This window comes from Branchiostoma lanceolatum, chromosome 13 (genome assembly GCF_035083965.1).
Source record: "Branchiostoma lanceolatum isolate klBraLanc5 chromosome 13, klBraLanc5.hap2, whole genome shotgun sequence".
Lineage (NCBI taxonomy): Eukaryota > Metazoa > Chordata > Leptocardii > Amphioxiformes > Branchiostomatidae > Branchiostoma > Branchiostoma lanceolatum.
The window spans coordinates 11,176,913-11,204,046 of NC_089734.1; the positions used below are offsets into that span (position 1 = coordinate 11,176,913).

At 41.2% G+C, this 27,134-nt stretch overlaps 1 protein-coding gene across 1 annotated transcript; it reads right to left on the minus strand.

Moving 5' to 3' along the window:
* Nucleotides 1-185: 185 nt before the first annotated feature.
* On the minus strand, nt 186-11,737 carry LOC136447383 (tRNA (cytosine(72)-C(5))-methyltransferase NSUN6-like). Its single transcript, XM_066446236.1, has 11 exons — nt 11,480-11,737; nt 10,766-10,921; nt 10,220-10,321; nt 4,894-4,990; nt 4,255-4,414; nt 3,579-3,739; nt 3,005-3,045; nt 2,578-2,722; nt 2,035-2,195; nt 1,276-1,401; nt 186-626 (listed from the first exon to the last, which is right to left on the minus strand). The coding sequence occupies exons 1-11, from the start codon at nt 11,651-11,653 to the stop codon at nt 456-458; spliced, it is 1,494 nt and encodes a 497-aa protein (XP_066302333.1). The 5' UTR covers nt 11,654-11,737; the 3' UTR covers nt 186-455.
* Between the last annotated feature and the right edge of the window lie 15,397 nt (nt 11,738-27,134).

Sequence of the window (27,134 nt, forward strand, 5' to 3'; positions counted from 1 at the left end):
TGGACATTTGAGTATCATTCAGCAACAAGCACAACACTGTCAGTGTGATTGTCCTACAACATAAAAATAGTACTCTGTTTGAACTTTGTATATGAAGGTTACTTATGGCCTGTTATGTCCATAGGAAGGTAACTCAGCTCCAAGGACAGTACTGTATAAAGGTTATTCAGCTCCAAATGTTGTAGTGTTTATGCAACTAACAGTTTATTTGAAGGTTATTCAGCACCAAGGATGTGGATACATTGTTATCGTGATGGTCCTGTATTTCAAAAGTTACAAAAGGACAGTTATATATGTGTGAATGTCGTTCAGCACCAAGGACAGGCACCGATAGTGAAGTTAATGTGATTTTCTTTTCATGTACAGACACATAAACAACAAAACTAATACTGAGCCATCTTTTTTTCTAAATGTTTTAATGCAAAATGATAACATTGCACAACTAAAACTCACTGCTATCTTGCTTCCTTTACAAATTTTGCAATGAAGAAGCCAATAGTGTCTCTGTCAGAAGGATGAGAATTCTCTCCCCTGTTTTCACCCCATGGTTCAAACCTCTGTAGCATCAGGAGCTGGTCCAGTGTTAAAGATGTTCCAGGTAGGCCAGGTCCTCCTAAGTACGGGGTCTGTGGAAAAGAAATATTTATCTTACTCGGTGCTACACTTTTCTATCATGTGGTGAATGAAAAAAGTAGCGCAGGATAAAGGCGAAGCATAATGCTTAAACTGGTGCAATGGCCTATATAGCTAGTTGGTAGAGTGCTCTCCTTGCACATGGTAGGTCGTGAGTTTGATCCCCGGCCAAGTCCAACAAAAGACTTTCAAAATAGTACATACTGCTTTGTAGGCTAGCCCCCTGCTGTAGTGACTTGAACAAATGTGTGGCCCAAGCTAATGGTTATAAAAATGGAGATAGGTGGCACCCCTATGCGTCTTATCAAGATGCCTTAGTCACTTTAACTTTAATAATGCTTGAGATGAAGTGAACTGTTTTTAGGGTAGCTGATAGTGCACTGTGGCTTTGCTATATGGCTTGTACTTATATACAAACACATCAGGTCTACTCTTATCGACAAGTGTGTTGGGTTCTTTTACATGCACAGGCTTTGGGCCTGAAGCTTACACCTGAAGCTCTTCTGCTTTATATGACCCCCGAAATGATAAAAAAATCAAATTGATGAATATCTTTCATTTTTTCCAATATGGCATTCAGGCACTGTCCCAAACTGCAAAAGATTCATGAAAGAAAGTGAAATGCACTAAAAAAATACTGACTTGTGGTTGAAGTTCCAGACAAGGGAAGGTGTTCAGCAGCCATTCCACCTGCCCCTCATTCTCCTCCAGGGTCAGGGTGCAGGTGCTGTACACCAGGCTGCCACCTGTTTTCAACAGCTGCACAGCCTGGGGCGCAAAAGTCAGCGTGAATATGGTATCAAAGTATTTTAGTATTAAGTAAAGAATTCTCCAAGCAGCAGTTTCGATGGAGGTGTGTGTCTAGGAGTGGCTGTGATTTTCAAGAGGGAGATGTTAAAAATCATAGCCACTCTGCTTGGGGAATAGGTCTAAGGACGTTGGGAAAAAGACTATGTTAATTTTTCTACAACAGTAAGGTTTTCTACAACAGTCCTTGTCTTTGAAAAATGTTTTGATGTGTTGTCAATATTGATTAGAGAGGCTATTCCACAATTCTATATGTAGTCAAAGTAATATAAGTTAGGAGCCTGCACATCAGAGCCACCTAGCAGTCATTTACAGTATAGCAGACATTACAGCAAATTATGTTAGTGACAGATGCAAGATTATACACTATAGTTGTGACTTGAAAGGAGTCATCACTATCAAACTGGGGACATCAAAGGCCTTTGTGGTTTGCCATGTTTTACCACATTTACATGTTGTTCTCAGTCTTAAATGCATAAACATTCAGCACTCTAATGTACAAGCTACATTTGTAAATGTTTCTTTTTCACAGAATATCTTCAGCAATGATCATCTTGGAGATTGTTTAAGTGTAATTCTACTGTCTTGACTTACTGCAGGAAACAGTCTTCTCTGGTAGACAGGGTAGGATTTTAGAGTCTTCAGCTTCATCTTGTTCCCAAGGGCAGGTCTCTGTCCCAGGGCACTGCAGGGTGCATCCACCAGTACTCTGTCAAAGGTGTTGGGAGGGTAGGGTGGGGCACCCAGGGACTTTTCTGAAAATTAAAAATGAAACAGTTATTGTAATCATTCCTTACTTTCAAATTTTCAAATACTGTAAATGCATTTAAGTTTGCATGGTTTTTATTTCGCACTAAGGGGAAAATGGGGTGTTCCCGGTGTTTTTAAGTTCGCAACAGCACTTTAGTCATACTGCTACAGTTTAGGACAAAAATGTTTCACCACGAAAACTGTGAGCACAAAACCACCGCAAACATTTCTACATTTACAGTATGTCTTAAATATTACCTCTAGATATTTGGTTATCGCTATAGAATCAACTACAGTGGTTTTGTGAGTATTTTGTGTACATTACAATGTGAAATGGTGATACAAATGTACCACAAAAACAATCCCATTGGCATAAGCTCCACCTACCATCTTTCTCACAAAGTGCAGTGTCCGATGCAGCTTTCCCCCCATCAAACATGTATGCCTGGACACAGGTCAGTCCCAGTCTTCCTGCATTGGCAATGACTTTGTCAACCTTTCCTTGAGATTTGTCCAGTGCAATTACAATTCCCTAAACAAATGGTAGAAAAACAACGTCAAGAACTTATCAATGAAAAAAATGCATATCAGAGTAACAATCATACCTGGCAATCATATGTTCATCTCACACATTTTTCTTGTCAGAAGCCGATAAGTTACAATTAGGTTGCAGACTTGTACCCAAACCTCTGTACCGGTTCCTGATGTTATGTGTAGCTACATAGCTGTAGTTAATATGATAGCATGGATTCTTAGCTGACAAGTTTTAGTTATCAATTTTCACTGTGAATTAACAGGTTGACATGATACACACCTGGTTGCTCATTAAGGTTGCTAAGTGGGTGGTCTTTCCACCTGTAAGACAAAAAAAACATCTTAATGAATAGACACACAAAATTATAAACAATCGACTATGCCAGGTTTCATCATTTTTCACCTAAATGCATTCATCCATAAACTGTTATCCTATTGTGCAAATATCTAAAGGCAACTATGAAGAAAACAAGAGAAACAAAATACTGTCTAACATATCTGTCATTCATAATTGGCAAAGCAACACATTTCTTGGGCAAAATGAAATCAGCAGTGTCAATTTGCCTGTACTTAACATTGGTAAAAAGAGCTAGCAAACATACAAGATACATACAGGATATACAAGAACAGTTTTGAAATGTTTTCCATCAAAATGGTTCTGATTTTTAATACCTCAAAAAAGTTGAAGTTTGATAAACATAACCCTTACCAAACCTACACTACTGAAATGATACTGTACGGTACTGACAGCCACATAACAGCATTTCAGTAATGGTTACTGTAACCCATTACTGTACATGCAGTAGCTGTTAAAACTGTTATTTGACCAGTGATAAGACACATCTCCTGCTTACCTGGAGCAGCACACATGTCTAACACCCTGTCTCCTGGCTTAGGGTTCAGCACGTGACCTGCTACTGTCGACGGCAGGTTTTGTAGGAAGATAGAGTCAGGCATGACATCATTAAGGGGAGGGCAGTCATAGAGAGGGGATGCCATCTCTACCCCAATACCACTGCAGAGAGAAAATATGCATGAAGTTATAACAAGAAACAAAAAAAACTTTTAAGTGGTTATTGGTAACCTTAACCAAGGTTTTGCCATAACTGTACCTTACAGCATATCAGTTTTTGTTACCCCACCACTATTGTTTGTCACAATAGTGCACGTGAGCATAGCTTTCTTTCTAGTTACAGCTTTGAAGTACATGTATTCTAATACTTAAAAGTAGAGGGTTGGGCTTTGCCTTCCAATACCGTGCCATAGACACAGTGGGTAAGAACCCACTGCCTCTACGGCCTCCCAAAGGCGATGGGACTACCTTTACCTTTTAATAACTCTGTAAAAGGAAGGTCTGCATGCTGTTTTCCATAAGGCATAGGCAGCCTATTTTCATTTCCCGTTATTCGTAGGAAAAGCTCATTCACGTAAGTTGTAGCGAGGCGACTAAATTTTGTGTTCAGTGTAAAGCATTGTCGGGACCCCCATGCAGACCCTCTAAAAGATGACTTTTGCATAGCTGTCAATCACCTGAGTTCCTCCTGTGCCACGCTGAAGATGTCGTCCCTGCTCATTCTAGCCACTCCGTTCCCCACGAACACCCTGGGGCCGTCGTACGGCTTCTGGAACCCACGCAGACACTTCCCCGCTACATCCACGTAAACAGACACCTTGTCACCTGCCTGCACATCTGCACAGATAAGGAGAAATCAGACACATGTATCAGTTACACTTTGTAATATGGTGTTTCCTCTTTCAGGTATTCTTGAACATATTTTAAAGATTTGAAACCAAAGTATTACTGGTAGTATAGGGCTACATGACTGCTCTGTGCACCATGAACTTTAGGTAATGTCTTATTTTGTGATGTGCTTTATACCTCTACATCCTAGCATTGAGATTAAACAAAACGGAAAGACAAGGAAGAGTGGGGTAATAGCAAATTGGTGGACACACACCAGTCAGTGTAACAATAAAAGATTGATAAGAGATCCCCTACAAAAAGATAGTAAAATCCTTTGACCTTTCTGAATCATTTGCATCAATATCTGCCATCAAATCTTTTCTGGTCCACTTCTAGTTAAAAGTAACACACACACACACACACACACACACACACACAAACAAACATGCACACAAACACACACACACACATGAACACACACACACCTGCAGTTGCTCCCAGGACACCAGGTGCAAAGATGTGAGCTCCCCTCAGGATGGCTGCTCCACAGGGGATGTCCACCATGATCTCCTTTGAATGATGCTGAAACACACATCAGTGAATTGTAGATGCAAAACTATCTATGCACGAGGCAAGTAGTACAGTCTCCTGGCTCCATGGGATCGAACCCACGCCAGCCAGTGCACCGACCCAATGCACTAGGCTAGAAGGTCCAGACCGGTTAGACTGGTCAGTAAGTGGTGCTTGAATCACACTGTTTCAGTGTGCACTCTACTGAATAGCAGTATGACTTTGACATACCATCATCATAATCAGGACTACCATACATACAGTATATAATATGACTAAGACACATAGGAAGAGCTAGAATGGGTGATTGGGCAGGAATGAATTTTGCTTAGTTTTGTAGGAAAGTGAAAAAAAAACAATAATCTTATTAAACCTTTTGCCCAAGAAATGTATCAACTGACATTTGTTCTGAAGCATTTCAAAACTTTTATACAGGATAGCCTTGAGATTCAGTTTGATATGATATAAATTTACTTGATGTATGTTGCTTAGTTACTTGATGAAAGTCTCAACACATCAAATTGCTCTACTTTTCTGCAAACATCCCCATAAGACCCCTCCTAAACAAATACACCTTAAAGTTCAAGGCTCCTTACTTCAAGAACTTCAAAGCCTCTTTCATGTCCCAACCCAGAGTATATCCAGATTTCTCCCTCCACTCTATTCCCATGCTCCAGGGGCACTTCGCTACGTTTATTTGGTCCAGAAACGTGTTTTGCTTGGCGAGAAAACACTGCCTGTTCTTCTGGGTAGTCTAAACTCTGCCTTTCAGCACTGGGAGTGGAAGTGTTTGAAAGTTGAAGCAATCACTAACACATTGTTAGGATGTTCTTAGTTTCGTTGGCCCCAGGAGCTGATGATACATGTACATGTGTGTTCATTCAAACTATATCAATCTGTGATGAAATAATCATATGGTTTTACGTTCATAGTTTTTTCATGGCGTTACTTTAGTTATTTTAACCGCAGACTTAAAATTAACGCAAGAAATGCCTCCTTCTCCCCTCTAGTACAAAACAAGTCCCTTATTGAACTTAAATCAATTTACACGACATTGAAGTTTAGAATACAAAATGGCTTTTGTTGCCAGCATACATCAGAGGAGAATTGTATCTCCACTTTATGAAGAACCCATAAAGGTTTTCGCTACCTCCTTATAAGTTTCAGTGACTTGAGTTTCTGATTCTAGTTTCAGAACATTCTATTAGAATAAGGGATAGACCAGGTAGGAGAGAAGAGACTGAAGCAAAAACCCATCCACATCATGTGAAAAAAGCAATCCTCGTAAGAAAGTCAATGGCAAAAAATGCAGAAGAAAACAGTCTTCACAAAATGTTGAGTAGGAGAAAAATGCAAGACACTTTCACACACGTATCAACCCTTCCAAGTCTGTCCCTTTAAATGATGACTTCCCCTTCGGAGCATCCCTGAAGAATGACATCACCACTGGTGCCCTGACCACTCGCTGAGCCCACATCTTGGCTCGGAACTGTCCGCAGCTCTGCCAAGAGATGATGTCATGGTAACACAAGGCCAGGCCGACTTCCGATCTCCCAGGTTCCCAGGCTCGAGGGGAGCTCCCCCGGAGACTAATGTGTTTTCCGAGGCCAGAAGGCCCCACCTCAATCAGCGAACTTAAGACTTTCATGTGCCTTAAGTATTCCCACATTCCCTGGGATTTGTCATTCCTTGGATTTGCAGCCCATAGGAGGAAAATTTCCGTCAGATCCTTGTTTTTCTTCATCTCTGTCAGCGTCAGCCTGCAAGTCTTTACTGTGTGAAAGTTTCTAGGGTATTCTCAGGATTGTTATAACTTGTTTTGTTAAAACATCCCTCTGAAAAACGTTTATAACATTAAAGGCTTCAGATTAAAGGTACTTAAACCCAGTTTAAACCTCTTAATCAAGTTTAGGTAAAAAAAACTGTCCTTATTTAGTAGATTAGTTTTACTTAAATGATATTCTGACCTATCAAAAGTTTTTGTCAGTAAAAGCTAACATGTAACTACTGGCTTTTCACTTACTCTGGGTATGGTGATGCGAATAACCTGCTTTGCTCGTTATCAGTCTCTGGTGGCCTGGGAAATTTACCCAGCCATTACACAGTTTACCCAGACTTTGCAAACTGCAAACTTTTTGAGATCGTATCGCAGTTTTGGGTGGTGAGGCTGTTAGAAGCCTCTGTGTACCACCTAGTGAAACTCTTATGTACAATGGATGGTAAGTATGGCAACCCAAGCAGTATTAGGTCCCGAATATCGGATTTTGAAAGTCAATTTATTTACTAATTTCTATACATAATTAGTTCCAACAACACTATCATAATGTATGGCAACGTCCATGATGCAATTATACGACGTTGTTGTGATGCGAGAACTCACTGAAAATCGTGGCTGGAGATTTTGTAGGCTTGCAAAACTAAGGGGATCACCATACGGCACAATTTTGTGTGGTTTTAAAATGCTCAAAGTATGAAGTTATCACACAAATGTGCTAAACAAAGTAACTGTCACTACCATAAAGATTTCAGCATTTTTTTATTTCCATTTATTTGGCCCTAATATAGCTTGGGTTGCCTTTAAACAAGCGGTATGACATGCAAGCCATCTGAGTTTTACAAAAGAATAGTTTATATACATTAAAGGAAAGTAAGGCATACATGTAGCTGGTAGAAGCCTCTGTCTACCACCTAGTGAAACTCTCAAGACCGGGTGATGGTAAGTATGGGAAATACATTGTTTTGAACAAGTGGTATAACATGCAAGCCATCTGAGTTTTACAAAGGATTAGTTGGATACAAGAAAGGAAAATAAGGCATACATGTAGGTCTATTTGGTTAACCAACGTTGTACGTTTTGATCTTGTATTGCAGAGAGCAACTAGGCAACCACCTGTTTTAAACTAGGGATTTCTACTCCAAAAATATGTTATCAGAACTCTAACAATTAGCTTACTAAGTAGTTGAAATATGCAGTTATGATATTATCAGATAGATCCTTAAAGTTTTTGAGTCCTGAGTCTATCTTTTCTTTTGTCCTGAGACATAATTATCATGGTAGAATTGATCCGTAATCTATACATTTACCTTGGAACTTGTTAGCACTTTTTCATATTACCCCTCTCTCACAAATATAACCCAAAGAAATGCCATTGATAGGTTCATAATGCCACCATAGGATATGCAATGTCACAAACACTCCACATAAAACCCCTCAGAGAATTTTCCCATCCATGACATAGCTACATCGGCTTGACAATGACTTTTCCACACCCAAATTACAACTTCTCATGTTTCGTCATGTTCACAACTTTACTGGATGTAGCCTTAAGCAATGTCTGGAATATTGGAAACCACAAGATTGAGAAAACAAGGAAATACACTTTGAGTTTCTAGCTACTCTTTTTAAGTTTTCCTACTGCTATCTTACTTAAGATTCTAAAAAAAAGGGTTTGGGGTTGAGTTATCAGTTGATAAAAGTAAACACGCTCTTTGTGTTGTTTGGTTAAGTGATAAGCAAATTTATAACTCTAGATGAGTTCCATCACTATAGAATGTCTTAGTCATCCCAACACAGCAAAAGTACTTTGAATTCCTAGAAAATGTGTTGTTATCTCTCTAATTGATTCTTTGGTTAAGGGATAAGCAAATTTATAACTAACTCTAGATGAATTTCCATCACTCTATAATGTCTTAGTCATCCTAACACAGCAAAAGGTAATTTGAATTCCTAAAAAATATGTTGTTATCTCTTTGATTAATTCTATTTTAGGTTGTTCCTTTTTCTCAGTTCTCGTTTAAGATTAAACTGTCTCCAGTAGTTCCTCTTTTTGTCATTATAGTTGATTAGATTCTTGTGACTGTTATGTCATAGTTGATTAGATTCTTGTGACTCATACTGAAAACCAATCAGGAACTGTGGTTTACAAAATGTGCAGTGTCATCATGGATTACTCAGGAAAGGTTTTGTTGCGGACTGAGTTGTGTGAACAATAGGGAAAATGGTTGAAGACTGAAGCATGTATCACTGAAATGGCATAATAAAATTGCCTTTTAAAATTACAAAACCAAAAAAAACTCTGCAACAATTGACCTGGAAAAAAGTTATAACTTTCATATACATCCAATAATCAGTACTGGTCTGTCCCTAAGTTACATGTGGTATGTGATATCATAAGGACAGGACTTGATATCTTGGCATCTTTAAGTTCCCTTTTTTCTCGCTTGACACATGATCCAGCCAACAGGAAGATTTCTTACTAGAACTGAGTCTTCAGTAAGAAGGAACTGAGATTTCAGTTCCTCCTAAGAAGGAACTGAGTCTTCAGTAAGAAAAAACTGAGTCTTTAGTTCCTAGTAAGAAGAAACTGAGTCTTCAGTTCCTAGTAAGATATCTTCCGGTTGGCTGGATGGTATCAAAGATCATGAGATTATTTCCCCAAAATGTCACAGAGAATTTGATGTCAAAATGTCTGGGACCCTTTACACACATAGGGGTTGATGGGGCTTTAATTAGTCTGTGTGCTGCAAACTGTATTGACTTTGGCAACCTTTTCTACGGATGTAGAACATTTTCATTCATATCAATGGAGCAAACAGGTCCTGACTGACATGTTAGTGTCCATATTTGTATTTCAATGGATTGTACTTGTAGCTAAAGCATACATAGCACTTTGTATTTTAGCTCATAAGTTTTTAAGTATTCTTCTGGTATTCCCTTTTTGAGCAGTAGTTATTTGGGACAGTCAGAAGATCTGAGTGTTCAAGCTTGAGCTATGATTCACTAGTATATGATATACATACTTATGTCATACTTGGGCCACGAAAACGTTTGATATGGGTATTCTGGACCAGGTGATAACTCCGGTTATCACACAGGCTTCTTCTTTTATGACATCGGCTTCCATAGAATATTTCGAATGCATTTTGCACGTGCTGAGTGCGCCACTGTTGAAAATTTGATCACTGGATCGGAAGTTGGAATTGTGGCTTTTTTCGTTCAAAGACATTAACTGTTCTCAACTTCTGACTCATTTTGCATTGAAATGAGTATTTTCTCGGGTAGGTATGACATAAATGAAATATAACAGGGTGCATTTCGCATCACCCCTGGTCCGGGTCCTCCTGCGGACGGGTCAATACTGAACAAAAGAACCATGTAGACTCGCCCTACTCTGTGGAGTGGCTTTCAACACCTTGGGCAATATGGAATACACCATGTTGCACTTTATGTACCGGGTATACCTGTAGGTTGAGATGAGGTCCAGTTGTAGGAATCAGCAGGACATCAGGCAGTACAGGGTGAGGTTCCACAGGTGGGCAGGGCGCTGCTTTGTTACTGTACTCCTGAAGGGGAAGTAAAAACAAAACTAGAACTTACAAGTTCCTTATCTGTTATCATCGGTGGTTCCTCTTTTTAATCACCACAAGTCATAGTTGATTAGTTTAGGAAGAAAGTGACATCAGCCTTGTTGATTCCAATTTAGACAATGTGGATACAGGCATTCAGAATAGATTGGTTGACTTCCAAAGATGATCTGACTAAGCATTGATGAAGCTCTCAAATGAAAAGGCTCTACTTGCGTGCCTGATAAAAGTGTGCTCAACTCAATAACAGTGATGCTTTAGTATGACAGTAATACTAATAGTTGATTTACTGAAAATTTACTGAAATTATACTGTTGATAATCAATCAGTACTTAGCAGTAAATTTCAGCACTGATGGTTTGCCATGGGTAGTTCTAAAGAGGAACCTTTCAACCCTTCATCCCTTGGTACTGGTGAAGCTACCTTCTTGATAAGTTGTTGCAGTTCTTCCCTGATGACGTCCCTTGTTCTGTTGACAGTGTTGACTCGGAGTGTGGTGTAGCCAGGTGGGAGGGAGAGGTGTTCTATGGTACAGTGAAATCTTCTCTCAGCTTCCTCCTGACCTATAGAGGCCACAACCTGTGGTAGCAGAGGATGTAAAAGCTGCAACATGTAACTTTGTGTCAATAGACTTCCTCGAAAATCTTCTTCAATTCTAGCTCTGGGAGGGTTTGAGCAATTCTGGATTTGAACTAGGGGAGGGTTTGAACCATTTTGGATTGGAACTAGGGTAGGGTTTGACCCTTTGAGCAATTCTGGATTGGAACTTAGGGTAGGGTTTGATCCATTCTGGATTGGAACTAGGGTAGGGTTTGACCCTTTGAGCAATTCTGGATTGGAACTTAGGGTAGGGTTTGATCCATTCTGGATTGGAACTAGGGTAGGTTTTGAGCAATTCTGGATTGGAACTAGTGTAGGGACAAACCTGACTTTATATCTCTTCCACTCAACCCCCCTCCAAGTTTATTTTTTGGAACAGCTCATTATCAACTCTTTCCTTCCGTCATCAGAGATCCTTCGAGATACCTTGAGGATGCATCGGTGAGTTAAGTTTACAGAAAACTTTTTATGTGGTATCTGAAATATGGCCCCGTGACAAAAATATACGTTTGTGCTGAAAAGTACTCCCATACCCACCTGACTGTTACAGTATGTCTGTTTGATGTGATTTTCCACGTCCGGGTCCAACGCTAGACGTGGGAGGGGGGCAGGCGATGTCGGTAAAGAACTCATCTTTGCGGCGAGTTTCCAACGTTTTGTGGATATTCCAATCTCTCTGTAGAACAACCTGACACTTCCTAATACACGCATTTAACGATATTGAACATAAGTATGTCAAAACCCCATAAAATACCTAATATATCAAACCATACTCAGTATATGTGTTCCGTAAGTCGCTTTAACAGTTCAAAGGTCAAAGGCTAAGTTTCATGGTTACTCAATGACTGGAATATGATCGCGGTTTGTCAGTCTGACGATTAAAACGCCCAGAGATGATTAGTCTGTAAAATGATACGTATCAGACAGTTGCAGGCTCAAATACATAATCCTACGACTGCAGCTAAATGTCAACTGATCTACAATGAAGTACCCATAGTATCAGTGAAAGGTGAATTTTTCCCTCCCTCCGTCCATCCATCCTCCTACAATCAGTTCTTTCCTTTCTAACATTTTCTAGCTTGTTTGAAAAGCGAGATGATCATGAATACGTTTCGGACATCTTAGCTTCAAAATGGCGGCCCAAGAATTGATAAAAAAGTTCCTAGGTTATAAAACCGGCAAAAATGTACCAAGAGAACGATGGACGACAGAAAATTGTACTTAGTCTAGCCTTTCACCTAAAGTTCACCAACGCTTCTATTAGTCCCTTCTTGATTGATCCCTTCTGTGTCGTACCTTGAATGAATTAAGCTATTGTAATAACTACAACACCATAACAGATCGTGAAACTTAAAACTTTAACTAGCTGGTGCGAAACCGTGGTAAATCTGTCAGAATCCACCTGTATTTTCACAGCAGGCCCTGCGAATGTTGTGACCCTCAAAGTAACCGTGAAATTCGCTGGAATGCGCCCGCTGTCAACCTACATAAGCGACATAAATCGACCCAAACAACCCCGGGTTTCAATTACTTATGACCTGATTTAATTTAGGGTTCAGTGTGATTTTCGTTTCCTTCATCTTGCATTGCTTTTTTCCAGGGATCGTTCTGTATTACAGTGTTACTTTTGAGACGTACTTTCCACAATTTCGAAATCCCTTAAAATGTATTCCGAACTAATTGAATAACGTTATATTTTGTACGTTTTTCATGTGACTTATGGTTTGCAACTTTGCATATGATATGAATACCATAAAGGAGACCATTGTGTAACACTACCCACTTGAACTTGAGCAACATATGCACATTTTTTTAATTTGTGTGCGTAAAACACATTCTTGGTTCTAGGCCCAACAAGCTAGCCCCCAAGGAAATTCTACAACAGGCCCCATGAGAAAGCACGGTAGCCGTCTAATATAGAGATCGGTAGCCTGGATGCAAGACCCCCAAGCTCTAAAAATTTTAGTAAGATATATTTCGTGTGGTACATTATTATCATAGATAGATATTTCAGAGATTGTGGGTCTGTCATCCAGGCTAACGGATCAGCGGTCTGGTATCCAGGCTATGATACCATAGCTATAAACAAATAAACTTCCTTCCATGTAAGACAAGACTAGGGACGGTCCCGTCCAAAAGTCGATCGCCCTCCCCACAGAGCTCCTGCCAAAGGCCGCGCTGGATGATGGATGGGAAGGTTTGTGTTCACAGGTGCACCGGCCGGCCCAGACGGGCTGGCACCGACTTCCTTTTGAAGGGGACCGCCTCTCTAGGGTGGGCGTTATGGGTTCCAGCTGCAGCCGAACTGGGAAACCGCCCGGGCTCGCAGGGATGACCTCATGTTCAAATCGAGCACGGGGGAACAGTTGTCTTTCCTCTCATATTCTAAAGTTGGACCTCCCCCTTCTAGTCAATTGAATCAACTTCACGTTTTGCCTTCGCCAAGAAGGTTATTTTGTCGATGCCATGTGTTTGTTGGTTTCTTTTCGGGACAGTATAAACGTACGGTATATTTGGTACGCGGGTGAATGTCAGCAAAATGATGTACGAAGCCACCGACACCCCCAGCGGCTGTCAATGGTACTGCAGCAGAATTTCCATTTCTGGTATCTTTCTAGTACAGAGTAGAGTAGAGTAGAGTAGAGTCTTCAGTCAGGTAGGATGCATCACATCCACTTTCTTTATCTAACTTCCTCATTCTTTCATCCATTTATTCGTATATTTTGTCTACGTCGTGTTTTGCTTGGATACCTTCAAGTTTTACCCAACCATCTTTATTTACATCGCTCAGATTTTATCAATCAATCAAACTTGTGTCTCACGAAAAAAAAAAAAACTTCCTCGCCACACCTTTAGATCACTTTCCTGTCTTCCGGTCGTAACTCACCCAACACTTCTCATCTTGCCTGTTTACTTGAGAATGTCGCCGGTTTCTTCAAGTCTGTTTTCCCGGGGGGTACAAACACGAGAACAAACTGTCCTCTGTAGGGGTACGTAGAGTTTCCTACAGCAACAAACACATCACAAAAGCCCGTATTCTTTGAAGATGGGGAAGTGCTTCCAGATGCAACTACTTGCAACGCGTACTGACCCCAGAAGGCCCTGAAATAAACCGAATCATTCCGGGCAACACGATCAAGAAAGGATGGTCAGCGGAATGGAAATCTTACACACAGTTTTGCAACTTATATCATTTGATTTTGATCTTACATCGTAAGACATAGTAATGATATCGGGCTTTTTCAAGTACCTAGTAGTAGTGCGATGCGGCTTCGCTATGGCTCGCGGTTTTAGCCTAACACTCTGGGTCACTCTTCTCGATAAGTGTGTTGGGTTCTTTTACGTGCAGAGGTTTGACGCTTGAGGCTTACACCTGAAGCTCCCTCATACACGAGGACGACGGCTTTACGTCATCATCCGAATTGACAAAGACACCTTACCGCTTGTGGTAGGGGTAGTGTAGTGATAGCCGTCAATTCTCTATACACTAGTAGAAGAGATATTCAGAGAATGCGTTAAGGAACATGTATATCTTGAAATGATGCCACTAAAGATTAATTTCTATATACTGTTTGCTTCACATTCAAAGGCCCATACACATATATGCACATTAATAACGATAATACAAACTGTACATGTATCTACAATACAATAAACCACACTTCGAGGTGGCCTCTACGGCCTGCGTACAAGGCAATATATTGACGCGCACTCCAAACTGGCTGGAAAAGAAGGCTTCGGATTGCAACAAAAGTCTGGTGACAGTTGTACAAATAAGAGTGCATTGTAGGTTATGAGAAAATGACAATAGTAATGTCAGAGTTTTCAATATGTTAGACATAAATCTCCCCGTTCTATCGAGTTTGTTTGATCGTTTTTGTAACAGAACGTGACTCTTGCTCTTTCAGACACATTTGTGTTTTTGCAGCCCGCCAAAAAGGTCTTGTCGGTCATTTCCCACGCTTATTTTCTCAGTAGATAACACATATATTTTCCGCAGAGGGAAAATAAACTGCCGCTTAACTTGGTCACGGAAATGTGAAGCTTTTGGGAAGCTATTAAACTTTCGAGTGTGCCAATTTGTCACTTTGGTGACGCAGTAAAGGTCAGTGGTTTCCACATCATTTTTCGGTCCAATTTTGCTTGTATTCTTCAAACGTCACCAACGCTTGGATTGTACATCTATTGTTGTTATTGTCACCTCATCACTAAATATGACGCATTGTATCATCTAAAATGTTCAAAACTTTCGGAATACAAACTAACTTTTTAGACTCTTTACCGTGAGACTCTTTTTCGGCTAACCCTCGTATGGATTTTAGATATTCCGGAACACGGAAATCGAATCATCAAACCGGCGGACAAAGAGGCATATTAACATATTTCTTGAGGTAGCTTTGGGATTTTTCAAGGGGGACGCGTTGAACTTTGTGTTGACTAACACATGAGTTGGTTTTCACCAAGGTCAGTAGCCTAGGATATGGGTGCCCTCATGTCACTTGAACCTACACGACAAGGTTACGTTTTGCTTGTAAACGCTTAGCTTTACACTGTCCGAACAGCAGCGCTTACTTCTGACGCTTCCTGTAAAGTATCGCGTTCTTTCAAGGTCAACTGTAAACGGATGACGCACTTTTATGAGCCTCTGGGGTTTATGATGGACCTTAGCTCTTTCAAAGCTGGCGTGTGAGTTTTATGGTACAAGGTGCTTATGTCTGCATCCGGTTGTGCGATCAAGTTTTCAGACGTTGACAAAATTATGTAACTGACTGAGGAAAGATCTGTCATTGTATCTGTACATCTGCGGAACATATGTCATGGCACAGAACATGTACACATAGCATCATTCCTACCATCTGCAGTTTCCTAATGTAATGAACATCATCTGAAAACGGCGGTAAGCTGGTGTTTCTGAGACAAGTTGTTTCCCTTTTATCTGAATTGAGTGCGGTAAGGATTTGCATTGAACGGATAGCTTGACTTTTTTGATGGTCATTTAGTCACCAGTCTTGGTTGGTTTATTATAATTTCTATAATTTTTATTTTGCAAGTTCTTGCCCGAGGGCTAATTGCAACATAAAACACACATAGCAAGGGTATACATGTGCAGATAGTGCGAGTTAACAATGTTGACTAGTAGAACACATTGCTATTCTAAAAACTACAACGGAATACAATCTACGCTTCTGGGGTTTGACTTCTTTGGACGACGAAGTGTCCCACTTTTTTTGTAATGAGTGGGTTTTGGGAGGTTAACAGGGTTCTAGTTTTATTGGCGAGCTGTATAACACCAGACTACGACATCGATGAATTTCTGTGATTTTTGGTTGGTGGTACCTGCGGACGGAATACGGTAGCCTGAGTGTCATCCTGTTTCAGTTCCAGGCTCTACCTTCACCAAACATGTTTGGTGAAGGTAGAGCCTGGAACTGAAACAGGATGACACTCAGACTAGGAATACGGGGCATATGACTGGGATGGTCACAATTCCCCCCACCAACCTCTACTTGGAGAGTAGACCATGGGCCACGTCGGTACTCGACTCGGTAGAGTTGAATTCGTACATAAACTTGGACCCGAGAATTTTCAACAGGTGGTAGTGAGCCATCCCGGTCTCCACTCATAAGCATTAGGACCTGGCGGAAACGTTGCCCTGGACACGTAGGCCTGTGACCACTGGGACAACAGTCAAGAGAATGTTGGCCTGGTTTTTCCGAGTAACGCGATGCATATTCGAAGTCTCACGTTCAGTGTTATATTGAGAAGTTCAAGGGCTTGTCAAATTTATTTTGTTGTCATGCTGAGAAATTTGGCGTAAGAAATCGGCAAGGCACAACATAGAGAAATTCCATGACTACAGGCGAAAGTGCAATAGAGATTCTTGTTCAAGTCTTTTGATGTGTTAGTTACCATATAATGCGTATGGACAAACAAAGATAATTTATGTCATAAAACGACCTTATCCATGGCCTTGGTTATGTTACGCTGTAACAGGCACGTTCTTTGGCACGTCTTCCTCACGCTAATGCCATGATATATGGAACGTTGTCGCCTGGACTAGTATAGTTTAGTGATGTGTGTGGTATACTCATCAGGTTGGGTTGATGGCATCCCCATCTTCTCGTGTTCTCCCTTACCACAACAGTTTGTGTTGCGCGGGTAAACTGTGAATATTTTCAGATTAGCGTGACAAGGAAACAGCGCGCCCGTGTCGCGCACCAGTCGCGCTGACAGACGAGACGGCGCGCAGTGACGACTTTAACAGATGACAAGTTACTGTCACACCCGTAACCATGGCGACGCTTTCCAGCGGCATCCTGGGTAAATGTTTCGGATGACGTAATTGTAGTTTGACCATGGCTACAGCAAGATTTACAACACTTTCGTCAAGAGAGTGATGTCCTGGCCAATGATATGGTTTCTAGAAGACCAAACAGGCATTGAAAGCAGACCTTTGTTTTTAAGTTTGGCTCCTTTTTGTTTGTAGACTTTCGATTTGTATTTGTAGGGCCCAAAAGTTAGTTTGTCAAGTTTTCCCATATGGTAGGGAGTCTAGGGACACAGTTTACCTTTGTTCTTGCTGTCTATTTTCTCAGTATAATGCCCGGTATTGATACATCAACTGATCTCACTGTTGTTTATTTATCTCTTTACTCATCTTCAACAACAAATGGGTGGTGCTTTCAATGCTAGTAGTACTGTACAGTCCATCAATAATACAATTACACACAATGCGATACCAAACATATATAACAATATCTTTAAGATGCTGACAGTACTGTAAATGACAATCAAAGGAGAAACACAAAATGGGACAGCAAGGATTTCTGTAAAATGTTTGAATCAAAATGTAACAAAAGCGGTATCTCGACGTACGTTTTTAATCATGTTGATATCATCCATCCCGCCTCTGATCCCCCGTCCCCCCGGGGGACCCTATCCCCTGCTCCCCCGGGGTGTCGGCCGGTAACACGGCTGTATGTTCAGGTGCAGGTTTCCCGCCAAGACACGGTGGCGACCCGCCGGCCCTTGATGTGTCCGGTCGGTGCCGCGGAGTTTATTGACTCCAGCTGCGGACACGGTGTCCAGGTCGTGACCGGTCCCGGGCCTGTCCATCTCGGGTAGCGGTCGGCTACTCTCTCACCACCGACCGGGAGAGTAAACGGTAACCGTTACCTCATCCTTTTACAGAGTTCCTCCATTCATTCATCTGAAGTACGTATACAGCCAATAGTTCCCCATCTTAGTAATGAGGCTGTTGAAGTGCCTTTCAACGTGCTCGATGTATCTCATCGATCAAGGAATACACATTTTACGTCCCTTCCGAAAGAAGAATGTAGCTCCAACCAGGATACCCTTCCCCGGATTCGAACCGGGGTCTCTCCCAGTTACCAACCATACTTCTCACCTGTTTGATTCCTGAAATCATCAGTATTGCCACACCTGTTAGATTCTTGTTTGACAGTAGTATGAAGTTGAACGTTAACATGAAGCCAACTAGCCTGGTTTCAACCAAGCCCCGTGTCCGCCCGCCGCCTGTAACGGCTATCCACCCACGGGGAGGGGAGAGAAACCCCCGGACAGCTGGAGTTTGCGTGATACAGACTAGAAGCCAACATCATCTAAATAAGATTGATTCTATCTTCTGTTTAATACTTACGGTAACGTGTAAAATTTCCCAACGTGGGATTAAGAAATAAGTTGATGGAAGTTCGAAAATGAATTGATAAATGACATAAACTTTGAAGTAACATTTTCTAAGTCTATTTTTTAACAAAACCACTTATATGTCCTTCAATATATATTCACACAAACACGTTCACACGATGCTAATTTTTCCTCAGGGCATCGCTATCATTATTGTTTGTTTTGATTGGAGGAAAGACGGAATGATCTGATTGGTTTCATAACAAGTGGTTGGTCAGAGGTCAGATAAGCTCTGCTGAAGATTTGCGTTCTCAGGCACGTTATGAAGGTCAAATATAGTCTCAAACAAAAGCCGACTTGAGGCGCCGTTGTTGTGGCAAGTGGGTTAGTATCAACAGGTTATATTGGCCCTAAACCTAGACTATTGCCAATGTCAGAACGCATATGTGAGCATACATAACATGGGCCATTTTTGTCTATTTGTGTGTTTATTATACTTCACAAGATCTATGACTGAAAGATAAAAGACATAAAATGGCAAGAGAAATCTTGGAACGAAATAGTAAAGAAAAGTAACGTCGAAATAGAATGAACACACTATTACAAATAACTGAAGATATATCGATATATATGCATCTACTAAAGAACTTCAAGTATCTGAACGGAGATATCGGAAAAAGAAAAGAGTCGCCATGCAAATGTAGGATTCCCATGAACGAAACCTGTTTCATGTGGTCCTGTCCATAGATCTAATCAACAAGGTGATAAATCTTACAATTTTTGGATTGGATTGGACGAATATGGCAAGGTCGTCTGTACGTGTGGCTGCCGTCTTTGATGACGTTTGATTAATGACGCAAGCCTGAATCCACACAGGACGATACCAGGGCCCAAACAACGCGGTGGGTGGGACAAAGATCTGATGTCAAAACTCGTTATGAATCGAATTCTTGTCGTGATTCAGCATCATGCCCCCTTTTCTCGTCTGTCTCTTTTTGTCTGCTGGAGGCGGCATGTAACGATAACAAAAAGGTTCTGCTTGGCTATTAACGTTAGCTCTATGGTCCTCTACGCGTACGTTTGTCTATATACTAGTTGCAGACATGCGTTGTTTTCGGTAAGTGTTTTCTTTGCTTGCCTGCTCCAATATCAAATGTAGCAGCGGATATAAGCCAGCAAAGTCGTCACGGGTTCGGAGAAGTCAGGATTCTTCTCACTAAAGTTTGTGTATTTTCATTTTCTGTCAACCGGGCAGACCCCCTCTCTCTTCCCGCCATTTCTGTCATCAGTGATGAGTAATCAAATCAGCCGTGCGGCCAATCACAGTCCGGGCGGGTCCCTTCCCACGGCCCCGGGACACCAGCGTTAGCCGACCGCATGATCTGTAACCTGCGAGGGAAGACTTCCAAAGATTCGAAATGTATCCAGTCGTAGACTAGACCCAAGCCAAGAGTGCTACGAGCTACTTCGATTTTACCATATTTTCAATCCTACAAGCTTCTTCGTTTACGTTTAAAATCTTTGATTTTACCACATACTAGTATATTAATACTACAAGCTACTTCCTTAATGTTTAATTTCACCATATTTTCAATCCTATTGTATTACTAGTATATCAATCTTTACTTTTACCATATCATCAATCCTATTTTACAATATTTTCAATTTTTATTAGAACAAATTGCGCATGTGGAAATAGGTTGTTAAACATTTTTCAAAAGACAAAATTATATGGTCTTATATAGACAAGTATAGAAGGGTGGGCCGGTGGATCTAAATGAAAAAAAAGGCAGCACTATTCTCTTCTCCTCCACTAAAGGACAATGACCTTCATGTAGTGACATAAGACTGTTGACATTTGGTACAAACATTAGAACCCGACCGTCTTCCCTCAGCCAATCAGGAGCAGGGATTTCTTGTGACTAAATCCACATAGTAGGGTCCCCCAAGTGCCAGGGGTGTACTAACTAACCTGTCAATCAGACTATCAAGGAGACGCCCATGCACTAACCAACCTGTCAATCAGATTAACACAGAGACACCACCTTTCAGAAGGAAACCAAAGGGATTACAAGACAGCCTTGTCCATATACCAGTTTATTCAACTTCAAACAACAACAATTTCCGAAACACCGTGACTACATGAAAGAAGGGAAAAACAAGGAATTTCTCATACTTATTGATCATTTCCAGTTCTAAAACAGTCTACAACATCTAAACTTTCGACAAAGTCATGGCAAATAAACTGAAGGAAAATCGCAGTCATTTTCAAAAACATTCTACAAATTACAATCTGAAGTTTCAACAAACTCATTGCAAATATAGTGAAAGAATCTGGGGGTTAACAAAATCAGTTTGATCTTGACATCTTCACAATGAACAACAGAATCAAACTTACGGTTTAGATCAAGACGGGTTGAACTCACTTGAAGCTGGATTTTACAGTCTGGCACTCTTATGCTACAACTTACTACAAGGAAATTGTCACAAAGAGATGATACAGCCACAGGTCTAGGATGATTTTCAGTCCATTCGCATGATTTATCGAGTCGCCGGGGTTGCCAACTTTAGTCCCGGACTTGACTGCTGTGATGGTAGGTGACTGGACTGTCGTGATGATCGGGGGCCGGAAAGAACTGTAAGAACTGACTCCCAAACATGTGGAAACTGAAAGAGGCTTTAGGAGCCTGCCAAGTAAAATCCTGACCGAGAGAGCACAAAACGCACACTGAAAGAGCCAGAGGTAAAATTTTAGCAACCAGATTGGATAAAATCATCACATGATACTTCTCCACCAGGGCCTGACCCAGACAACCTGCCCTAGAAGGTGTCAGCTTTTCTTATTCAATTTTGGCGCCAGCAATTTGAATGACAGAAACAGGCTGGATTGTTTTCTTTTAATTATGCAGCAACACTTACATTGGTCCCACTAAGGTCAGAGGTGCTAGAAGATTCGTCATGGTCTGGCCATGGAAGCTTCTACTTTTTAACTTCCTTCCTTTGGCTTTTTGCTACAAACACCTTCACATCAACAAAAACGTTTGATATATATATTTGTATTATATGCTTCGGAAAGACAGTCGGGTTCTAAAATAGATAGGACCCGGGAACTGTATGACTATGTGGTTTTAGCACTGCTCCACCCACCCTCGAGAGTTTGTTGGCATCCCTCGGGCTTCGCCCTCGGGAGCCAACAAACTCCTCGGGTGGGCGGAGCAGTGCTAAAACCACATATTAGAGCACAGCCATCTGTCCTTAGCCAATCAGGAGCGGGTATTTTGCTGTTTGAAATCCACATACACAGCCAAAGTTAGTTAGAGCACCTCTCTCCCTTGAGGCAGAGGTGCTTGAACAGAAAGTCTGGCTCTCCATTGGCTGAGACCAGATCCCAGGTTGGTTATAGCACCTCTGCCTCAAGGGAGAGGAAATAATGGTCACTCCTTGGTACTCGCCTGTCACCTCAACTGAACCACAGAAGTAAAACCACATGTGGACTGGGGATTATTCTAAGAAAAAGAGACTCACAAACCCAAACATTCATATTGGCATATTGTGTTTGTTTCAGTGTATATGTCAAACTATTTCCCAATATGTATGCTTAGCTTTGCTTCGGACAGATGGCTGTGCTCTAAATCAGTTCAAGGATGGACGGGCTCGTTTGTGGGGATATATCAGAGCCCGCCTCCCACGGAGCTTGTTGGCATCCTCGGGCTACGCCCTCGGGACGCCAACAACCTCCTCAGGAGGCGGGGCTCTGATATATCCCCACAAACTCGCCCGCCCATCCTTGAACTAATACGTCATACAGTTCCCGGGTCCTATCTATTACGTAGTAGCTGAGGCCGAACTGTACTGAGGATACACGTACATGCCACATACGATACCGTCCACTGACAAGCGTAAAATTCGGCCATGATGTCACGGTTAGAAGAAGTGTCTAGCAGAACCGTGCAGGTGTTTTGAGTCTCGTCCACAAACGAGGGGGTGTGACCCTTACATCCGCCCATTGTTTTCTCAGCAGTGGTCGGTCCGAGATGATTCAGGGATGACTCCTGTGCACCCGATCTTGTACAAGTGATGTTTTACAAAAGTTGACTAGTCTAACCTAACCTTTGTAACCAAGGCTATACTAACCGTTATAGTTTGATTTTGGTCACGGGAAATAGTCGAAACCTCAAACAGATATTGTGGTCTGGTCTTCCTGCTTATGATCAGTTAATAATTACACTGTACATCATTTGCACAGATATTCTAGAAAATATTATATCATATTCTATTTCTTTTGTACAATGCAACACAACCGTTTTCGTGATCTCCAACTCCAAGCAGATGTAAGGATTTGTTTACCAGTGGTGCACCAAGATTTTGCATGCAATGCAGCCAAACGCATATACATCTCACAATAATTTGCCGCATGCTCGGAGATGAGGAATCTGGCATCCAGGCTTAAGTCGTATATAAATTCTTTATTCTTTCAGGATGTATTTTTTTACATGTATGATGTTTTCTACAGGCATTACGTATCCTGGATGCCAGACCCCAAACCCCTAATCATATATCACGATAGATATTCTAGAGATTGGGGGTCTGGCATCTAGGCTTCAATGTACGTGGCTGGTTGCATGCGTCCTTTGGTGACATTGTTTACATCAGGACATATTTTTCCCTCCCAAATCCCAACCCTCCCGGAATAGTCTGCATCGTGACATCCCCAAAACTTTGTCTTCCCGGATCCCGTAACGATGCTCGGCATCGTCCCGACCCCATTTCACGCATTCCCCGCCCGCGTTCCCTCCCCGGGACGCTTCCGACTTTTGGCCAGACCGGCGGGAATTCCCATCTATTTTCGTCAAGCCGGCAGGTGTCAGTTTTATATGCACAATTCAAATAAACGTTACACAGCCGGATATGGTGGCGCACCTTTTGAGCACGAGAAACGCTCTTGTCTTGGATCGTCGTTTGACGGTTAGGGCACGACATCGCGCATATCGGGATCTAGAACATCTAGATATGGAGTTCAAATAGGATGAAATTGATTGATTGGTTGGTTGGATGATTGATTGACTGACTGACTGATTAAATTCATAGCGACAACAACTATGAAACTTTTTTAAAAAGAATATAAAAGTATAATCATATATTAAATTTAAATTTACATAGAACGAGATGCCTATAGAATGTCTACAGATAGATATGATATTAAACATAGTAGGTATCAGGCCTCTATCAGAAAAGTGCGACTAGGAATTGAAACAGGAAGTATTCCATGAATGCTCATATTTATCATATATGGCATGCGCTAGTCATAACACACGGTGGATAGCAAAAGTATAGTCTATTTTGATACATATGCAGCTGCATGTAAATCTTCGAGCACGATTAAAAAATCTTGGTCTTAAAATCGTGTTTATGATTTTGCAAAGTTCAAATATCATAATGCAAGATATTCTGTAACGACTATATATACATTGTAGCATGTTTGTAGGAAAAGAATGAACAATGTCATCGCTATTCTCCTGGCACGACATGCCGGATGCTCAACACATGTGTTCTCGGGGCACCTCGCCCATCGACCCGCGGTTACTCGCACGCTGTTCGCATTTTACGGGGATCAGGATCGGTACAAACAGAGTAATAGGATTTTTATTTCCGAACCCATGAATCAGAGAATGTTTCCACTTATAAGGTTTATCGGGATAGTCCAGAACATGCATGGCAGTAAACGGGGTGTATCGTATTTTTCTCAAGTACACTGTTTCGTGTATTTCGTCCTATTTCACTCCTCCCGTAGATCCGAGAATACAAAGTTTTTCACCTTCACTTCTGCTAAGAAATGTAAAGAAGCTAACATTTTCTATGACTTTTACTTTCGCTTATCTCCAAGCAGATGTTGGACAGCCAAATAGGAACGTTTTCCACTCCCTTTTTTATCTAGCCTGGATGGCAGACCCCCAATCTCTAAAATATATATCCCCATCCGATAGAGATTTTAGAGATTGGGGGTCTGGCATCCAGGCTAATTTTTACCCTAAAACGTTACTATTCAGCCTTCCAACATCTGCTTGGAGATTCTACTTTTTACGTACTTTTTAGATTATTTTCCACGCTCTGATCGTTCCCTTCTGTTTCAGTGGGCGGGTACAAATCGCGCTCTGCCGGTGTGTCCAACCTGCAACAAATTAGCCACGGTCCACCCACAACCACAGCCCCTGGCCCTTTGTTTATCCGGTCCATTAGTTAACAAACGATGCCGATGATATGCCATTCTATACCGAACAGGTGGGAACGATGTCCTTCCAACTGATTCCGTCCGAGTGTGGAGGGAAGGTGGGGAGGGGGGCGTGGTGGTCCAGCTGTTGCCAACACTACGCCAGGGCTAATCTCAAAGTAGATGTGGGGTCTGTTTCAGTTTCTGTGCATTTACGCGATTTTTTTTGTTGCATTTTATAGCAGGTATTTCTTAGGAGAATACGAAGAATTAAAAAAGTGCATTACTGAAAAGACGTACTAAATGCCGCAGAAACACGTGTAAAACACCCCATCCTACATCTGCTTGGAGATTAGATTTCCCGCCAAAACTTGCTGACACCATAGTCTCCTCAACACATTGTTTCTCCAATGTCCGTGTGTGAAAAGCGACATTCATTGATTGTACTACGTCTACAAGTTTCTTGTTTTGGGACTAAGCCACCGTTACGAAAAACTTAATGTACTGGTACATGTACTACTACTAGTTTCAATTCCAGTCCACACCAAACGCATTGGTATATATTGTGCTGCTTTGCAAACACCCTTTATGATTTAGGACAATCTCAGAACTAGAACATGGTCTGTGTATGGAGAACGATGGAACATTCTTCCACAATACTGGAGTTTCAGTCCAAAACTTAGTGAAAAACAACCATATCAGACACGTACTTGTGCATGTAAAGATTCGGACCTAGCGATGCGAATGCTCTTGTCTGATCAGTCATACGTCCAAGTTCACTTAACATCTTAACCCAAACGTATTATGTAGCAAACCAGAGTGCGAAAAGAAAACAATACAAAAAGACCTTTCGCTATATCCACGTTGCGCTGCGTCTCAAATCTGTATAAAATAGTATCTTTTGTATACCGACACCTCGTCTGTATGATGCTGGGGTTCCTACAGATCTCTTTCGGTCCATTTCATATCAAGTGAGGCCGACGATATGTGATAACCTTTCCCTGTGGAATTTACTGAAGCTTGTCATCCCCCATGTTGACCCTTAACCGGCGCAGGGGGTTCGTTTGAAAGTTGACACCATCGCTTTTGAAATCAGAGCGGCAAAGGGTTTCGGAGAGTTGATTTGGGATTTGAAACACGTGGAGGAACGCACAGGATGGATTCAACTACAAGACAAAGTTCAATCTATTAGACAGTGCGTGGGCATGGTCTTTTGTGGAACACAGTTGTACATGTATAGCTATTCAAGAAGAAAAAACTGTACATCTTAATTTCTTAATAAAATCGCAAAAGTGAAACTTTGAGGTGGAAAAAATGTCTGAATGAAGATATCCTCTACAATATACGTTATAAAAATATAGCCAAGACAGTGAATTAGCTAACATACTTCATGTTTTATTACATAACAATATTTTCAATTCCGACGCCTAGCGCCAAATGTTACAACACATTAGAGAACACATTTAAACCTAGTAAATCTCTACATAAAGTCAACAAGAGTATGAGGCAAACTTATAACACTGCCAACAACATAATACTAGTGAATCCACAGCTTTGGCTTTTGTACATTCAACGTGCTGTAGACTACTTACAATAAATCAAAATTACAAGACTCTAAAAGGCTTAACCTAGCCTGGATACCAGACTGTTTCCAGGGCCTACACAGACCAACTCCTTGGCCCTAAGGCCAACATGCCCCGTGAGTTAGATATCATAGAGATCGGGGGTTTGGCATCCAGGCTAGATTGACCGGCCCTTTTTCATGTTCTTTACCCAGCATTCAAGGTTATTCACAAATCTGTGTCCAAAATGCTAGCCAGAGCATTCGACCTAATTCAACTAATACGGAAGAAACAGATTTAGAACGGCAAAGAATACACTAGCTGTCACATTGAAATGATTGATACTATCCTTTTGCGTATCAGATAATACCTAACCTGTCATCAAAGCGTGTCTGTCTTAAATCTTGACTCTAATGTTGGGATAATGTGTAACATTCAGGGTTTGTCAGCAAGTCAAATTCGGTGACATACATGCTGAAAATAACGACAGCCGATGCTGATTGGTCAATTAATGATGCTAATAGCATTAAACGTTACATTTTGTGACAAAACGACTCCGACCAATCGGAAGCTCATGATTGGTTAATGCTGCTAAGTTGAAAGTGTCGTGGAAAATACGAAAAACAAATAGTTTTCCTTTTTGGGTTGAATATATTTTGCACCAGTTTTCCTTTTTGGGTTGAATATATTTGAGTTAGAACCTTTTCAAATCAGTTCTCCTATGGTCACACACTGTTGCAATAGAGTCTATGCTTCAAACATCAAGGAAACATGG